Genomic DNA, 6,789 nt, shown 5'->3' on the forward strand with positions numbered 1-6,789 from the left:
ATGATGTTGACAGAATGCTGTCTGTCAAATTAATTTAATTCAAATAATGTGTATATACAACTCAAAATGTAATATGAACAAAACGAATATGAACATATTCACTGGTAAAGGTGAAGGGGAGTAGCTTGAAGATGTCATGTTTCAAAATCACTTGACATCACCCAACGTTCCTCTGGAGGCAAAAACGTCCTTTAGGCTTCGGCTATGGTTCTAGGGTTGTTGTGAAGGTAGGGGCGGAGCGTAGAGACTATGCCGTTTCTCGTTTGTTACTCTAGAGTAGACCAATTCACTTTATTGAGGCATACTGCCCCCATCTGGTATGGAATGTGGAGTATGACTTGATTTTTTTGCCAGACATTACACATGGCTCCTTTAAGTTTTATTTTATAGTTTACACTTTCTTTGTTATTTTATTACTTTAATCTTTTAAATACAATGTTTAAAAAATGTAACGATATTTATTGGCTACATGCTAGCATATTTACTATGCAAAAATTCATAGCATTACAATAGTTTTTATTATGGTAGAGAAATTGGTGCAGAGAACCGTGGGATTTTACTGGTATTGGTAAAGAATACTGAAATGTAGGTAGGCTACCATGACAATACTGTCCCCTATGGAGAAGATTTTTACTTCCAGACAGTGACTACTGCAATCTGTGTGAGACTAAAGTATGCTGCAGATGTGAAGAATAGACTGTAGCGGGCAGGATGTAGTATTAAATGATTTCAGACCTGTGATGACACAGAGTGCCGTTCCAGTTGAACACTATTAAGTGCTGCGTAATGGGGACAGGATGTACTTCATAGACCAATCATCACAAACCATAAAGTGTTAAACAACAAGGCATTTCATAAACACACCCTCACATAAACCAAACATGTAGTCATTCAGAAACTGGTGCCCCAAGTTACATCCATTTTTACTCAATGCCACTAATGAATCAGATATAACAAAGCTCAAATACACAAACTGTGATGAAAACACACATATACTGTACACCCTGAAATACACACACTTATATCATTCTCCCAGCAAACACACCCTACGTCTGGCGGGATGCATGACATGTGTGCTTGTTTTTCTTTGCAGCTGCTCCCTTTTGCAGATGCTTTCAGCACACCAGTTAATCACCACCAGATGTGATGAAGAGAGACACAGAGACTCACAGAGAGAGAGGTTGAGGAGCATATGTGTGTGACAGATTGGATGTAGAGAAAAATGGAGAGGAAGATAAAGACAAGAGAATGAGTCCAACCAGCTGATAAAATCATCACACTAATCCACAAGTAATCCACACCTCTCCAGTCCATCAATTTACATTTTATGAAGTGAAAAGCAGTGTGTTTCTAGGAAAAATCCATTAATCATTAAGGAATTTTATCTTTAAACCTTTGCTTCCAAACAACACTTGAGTCCATAATGATGCTTCCTCCAGCTTTCATTCTGATGGTCAGCAAGTGATGTCATGCTAAATTTCTCTAAATCTGTTCCATAGAAGAAACAAACTTATCTACATCTTAGATGGCATGAGTATTAGTACATTTTTGCTTTTAGGTGGACGAAATGGGTGTTTTTAGGTGGACTATTTCTTTAATACAATTGTCTATGCTTGTTTTATCATGCAGGTGTCGACAAATATCAGTATAGCATATATGTTATACATAGTATAACAGCAAATAGCACTATATTAAACTATTCAACTATGCATATTGTCCCACCGCCCATCCCCACCCCCCAAGCTCCCTCTGTCCCAAGCTGCCCGTATTCAGCTTTCCCACAGAAAAATATTCCCATATGGTAGATTCACTGGAAAACACATGTTCATCATTGAAAAACATGTATTTTTAGTATTTATGAAGACTGATCTGTGAATGCCATCAACAGCACTTTCATGTACAAACATGGAATGGGACTTTGTATTTTATATTGGCCAGTGAGTATATGAGATTCTTAAGGTGCAGTATGCCAGCAGCTCAGTAGGGATCAGAACTGGATATGCTTTGGTTTTCTGTGTCTTGCTGTGCAGTTTGGACCTGTCCAGTTTTTTCAGAGGGTATAAAGAAGAAAAGGACATGTTTGAATGCATTCTTGATACCCCTTTGTAGTTTTGAGGGAGCTTCAGCACTCCTTTATTTCTATAACTAAGTTAGAGAGGAATTTAGAGCTTGATTTTAGACCGTTCTCAAACATTAGGAAGGCTTTGTAATAAAACACTGTTCCACCATCAGATGTTTTTAAATGTACTTCATGCTGCTAAGAGGCTTGCTTCCTGTGATCAAGAGTAGTCATGGATAACAAGAGATCTCTCAGTTTCCTAACTGTAGTTTGACCCTTGAAAAAGAGGAAAATCCTCCCTAAAAGAATACAAATGGATTTGTAATGTAAATATGTCACTACATTTAATACCTTAAAACTCCACCGGGTATTGTGTGTGTGTCAATGTATCATCTGTCCGGTGTTTCTAAACACTCTTCCTCTGGAGCTACAAAACTCAGAGGAAAATGATCCAGACAGCATGACCCGTTAATACACCATTAAATATTAAATATTGTCATACGTACAAGTAAGTTACATAGGAATTGACATGTTTCTTTAAAGTCAGGCACTTTTATGTCCTAGAGGTTTAATAAAACTATCATGTGAACTATTAACTAACTTTTGAAGGTCATATTAAAACCATCTTGGAAACCGTCTTTACCTTTTCCCTGACTCTTATTTTACTTATGCTACTTTACTTTTGCTTTTTGTTATTAAAATCATAACCTTTTTTTATACTTGTTTACAAATGTCGGTAACATACAATTTTTAACTTTGAGTAGCATTTAACAGTTTTTATTTTGTGTGTGTGTGTGTGTTGATGGTTAACATGAGTCATCACTGTAGGGCTGTCTGTCTGAAGTCAGTATTTCTAATGAACCTTTTACACAATTGAGACTATGACTCAGCAACTAAAAAAAGGATATGGATGAAATAACCTTAACCACAGTGCTGTATGACAGATTTCATACGTGTGTAAGTGTTAAGGCGGGTGCACGGAAGTGTGTGATTGTCTGTAAATTTATGAATGATGTGAACTTTGACTCTTTGACTGTCATTCAGAGTATGGAAAAAAACAGACTTCCCTCTGTGGCCAGAGCAGCTGCACCAAAACCAATCTCTGTCATACACACACGCACACACAAACACACACCTGTTTCCGGGATACAGTAAATCTTTTTAGTGGAACACCAAATCCACAATTCTAGTTAGATTTTTATTTGAATATCATATGAAGCTTTTCACAGAAGCCTGATTCATACGCTGTCAAGCAGTCTTCATGAAGTAAAGACCCTCTTGTTTGCTATCAAACCAGCATTCCACAGGAAGAATATACGACTGTTCTGTGTTCAGTGTAAGTGGATGTTTACCTAAAACATGTTTTCTGCTGCCATAGGACCATAAGAATATGTTTCCAGCAGATAAATTGAAGTGCAGTTGTGTATGGAATATTATCACTTTGCATTAATGGAAGTCAGTGAGTTCAAATGCAGCAGTTGCTCAACATTATCTCAGAAGCACTGAATTGAGTGTGTGTGTGTGTGTGTGTGTGTGTGTGTCACGTCAGGTTTCTGACCTGCACATGTACTGTAGCTGTGATTCATTAGTCTCATGTGCACATACTACTCACACATGCTCTTGGCCAGAAAGCCTACTAAATGAGAAAAGGTGGAGCGATGAGAGAAAGAGGGTGAGGGGGGATGGGGTTAGGAAGAAAAAGGAGGTGATTGTTGGGGAGTTAGAGAGAGCATTGCTGTAGCAAGGGAATGAAAGCAAAGGAAAGAGGATACCAGAAAAATACTGTCAGATTTTAAGATCGTAAGATAATATTTCTTGGACTACCGACAAAATAGGTAAGAAATTAAAGTTTTTTGTTTTTATTCATATCTTTGTTTGAGTTCTTTATTCAATACGCTAACCTTACAACTTTGGTTTTGTCACAAAATAGCTGAGAGACAGTAAACAACAGACAGGCTCAATACAAAAGCCTTTTACTTATCAAAATACCCTGAAAACCTGCATTCCTTAATCACATGGCTGTAGTGTTTTTCACTCCAAAACTCAATGACATTAGAGTGTTTTTGTGTGCTCTGACTGGTTTTAAATGGAGTTTATCCATCGCAAAGAATGTTAATCGATATTTTAACCAAGGGCAGCTGACACTGCATGGTACACACACTCACTCCCATATGTGTAGAAGTTTGCTAACTGGTGTGTTTTGCAATAGAGAGATTTGGAACAGCTGGATTGTTAGTATTCACTCTGCTAAATGTAAATATATATATATATTTTTTTTTTGGAGATAATCTGCACTGAAGCTCTAGAATGTCACTTGAGAAAGCAGGTTCTGAAGCTCCACTGGCTGTTTACTCAGCGTTCATTCCATAGCCAGTTCAGTGGTGATTATTCTTTCTGTTTTCTTTTTTTTCAATTCAGGAAATTCTGCTTGATCCCTAAAAGTGCTTGATGCAGCATAATATATTCAGGTTGACATGTAGACAGTGTTGCTGTAACAGAATGTGCAGCAATCACTGATTCAAACTGCCTGTAATTTAAAATGCAGTCTTTGCTGATAGAACAAAAGCCTTGACCTAAAATGCTAATATAGCACCTTAAAAAGTGGTAACAGGCAGTTACAGGCAGTTGCTTTTACTGTTACACCAAGGAAGGATTCATTTCTGCTTGGTTTAAATCTTTAAAAATGAATGTTGTTGGTGTAACCCAATGTATATTTTTCATTTTAATTTTGACTTCATTTAGATGTTATGAAGTTCTTGTTATGTTGCCTGACAAAACACTAAAATTACTGAGTTACAGTAATTAGACTTATTTTGTATCAAAGTATGTGCCAAAAGCATAGATGTCAATGTAATGACCGAAAGCAGCTAATAATTTTGAAATACAGTGTTTCAGTCTTTAACATTTTTATTTAAAATTTTTAAAAGTGCTAACAGATTAAGCTAAATTTTATTCAGCCAAATAAAAAAAAAAAATTCTAGCATATTCATAAAATGTTTATGTATATATTTTACGGTACACTAATAAGTCAAGAAATTTTAATAATGCAATGAGTCATAAACATTTGATTTGATTCTGAAGCTACATATATATTTTACTGTGCATTCAAGAACTGTTGTTCTTAAGTTCAGAAGAACTGTTAATGAAATTGACATAACTGTTCAAAACACATGACTTTAAACCTCTGCAGATCGCTGTGCAGTTCAGATTACATGACTTGCTGTCTGTCTTGAAGTCGTGATGTTCACACTACGTGACACAAAACAACACATGAAACAAGAATTGTTTATTTAAAAATGGAAAGAAATTAGCACTGCAAGCTTTTTGCGTTATAATCTGTTCTGAAAACTTTTGCTCCATTTCTTGTTTCCACACTTTTCTTAAAGAAAGAATGTTGCTGCTGCTGTTTCTCTTTCAGACCTCAACCCATGCCATGCTCTCTCATTGGCTGTAGCTTGTCGCAACACCAGCCTCTTTGATACATCGAGTCGTTCACACAAAGATTGCTGAGCGCTGATCACCCGTTGATTTCCACCCATCACAGCCGATCAAGTGGGAACTTGGAATAGTGACTGATTTATTTTTTTTATTTTTTTTAGCAGAAGTCATGTTGGGGTGTGGACGTCCTGTCATCCTTCTCCTCAGCATCAATTTTCTGGACCTCTCCTTTGTGTCATCATCATCTTCATCATCTCAGAATGCCACTCACCCCCTTTCCCACCCTTCTGGAGGTAGTGATTACTACAGTGAATATGAGGACATCACCGCTGAGCCTCCCCGGTCATCCTCTACTTACTCTGAACTCCCAGATCTCAATCCGTGCGATTATGATATGTGTGTGGAGCAGCAGCACACCTGCCTGGAGCTTGCAGAAACCACACGCTGCCTCTGCCCGGGGTTGAGCAATGGTTTCATTCCCCCGAGTCCACCGCGCCTCTTGAATCTGACTCAACAGGATGGCAAAGGGGTTGTGGTGCACTGGTGTGCTCCTACCTCCATTGTCACCCACTACAATGTCTTTGTGAGAGGGAATGGCAAAGTGAAGGAGAAGAAAGAGGTGGAGAAGAGAAAGAGGGCAGCAGTATTGGAGGATGTTGAGGCTGGTATGCACATATGTGTAGAAGCGGTGAATAAAGGTGGTGTCAGTGCAGAAGATGATCAGTCTTGTGCCACATTTGAACCCCAAAATACAGACTCTGGACTTGTGCTCAAGCTGGGCATTATTGGGGGTGTTGTGGGACTCATACTGCTTCTGATTCTGGCTCTGCTGCTGTGGAGACACAAATCACGGCAGAAATTCACCATGCGGACCAAGACTGAGAGAGTTCTGTAATGTCTGTGTGTGTGTGTTGCCAAAAAAATGCACTTTTACTTCATCTCGGTATGAATGATGGGATTAAATGAATGACTGTGGAATGATTGTTCGCTGTGAGTGTGCTGGATAGAGGGAGTATTTGAATGACTTAATGAACAGAAAGAGGGGTGCAGAGAAGGTGGATGAATGACTCAGCACATTCTTCTCATTTGCTCGTCAGTGTCTACCAATGTGATTTAGGACAGAGACAAATTGTATACTGCTGGTGTGCTGACTCCAATTATGGGCACCGTTTCGAGCCCACTTCCTGATCACAAACACATTTTAAACTTGTGTATGTCTGTTTCTTCCTCCTGTATGTGTTTTCAAAAAAAAAAAAAATAAATAAAGCCTGAATCACAGTATTTCATATTTA

The 6,789-nt window shown here is 38.1% G+C and overlaps 1 protein-coding gene across 4 annotated transcripts; it reads left to right on the forward strand.

Annotated features, from left to right (window-relative positions):
• The first annotated feature begins 3,185 nt into the window (after nt 1-3,185).
• Nucleotides 3,186-6,789, forward strand: LOC109090699 (leucine-rich repeat neuronal protein 4-like). Of its 4 annotated transcripts, none has more exons than XM_042724349.1 (2): nt 3,186-3,395; nt 5,659-6,789. In XM_042724349.1, the coding sequence occupies exon 2, from the start codon at nt 5,667-5,669 to the stop codon at nt 6,390-6,392; it is 726 nt and encodes a 241-aa protein (XP_042580283.1). In that variant the 5' UTR covers nt 3,186-3,395; nt 5,659-5,666; the 3' UTR covers nt 6,393-6,789. The 4 variants fall into 4 exon arrangements, with proteins under 4 accessions (XP_042580283.1, XP_042580284.1, XP_018960068.1 ...); XM_042724350.1 differs by having other exon boundaries at nt 5,662-6,789; XM_019104523.2 differs by lacking the exon at nt 3,186-3,395 and adding an exon at nt 3,676-3,894 and having other exon boundaries at nt 5,662-6,789.

This window comes from Cyprinus carpio, chromosome B5 (genome assembly GCF_018340385.1).
Source record: "Cyprinus carpio isolate SPL01 chromosome B5, ASM1834038v1, whole genome shotgun sequence".
Lineage (NCBI taxonomy): Eukaryota > Metazoa > Chordata > Actinopteri > Cypriniformes > Cyprinidae > Cyprinus > Cyprinus carpio.

Bases quoted from the DNA above. Each gene is read 5' to 3' on its own strand.
- LOC109090699 (XM_042724349.1), top strand. From the start codon at position 5,667: ATGTTGGGGTGTGGACGTCCTGTCATCCTTCTCCTCAGCATCAATTTT.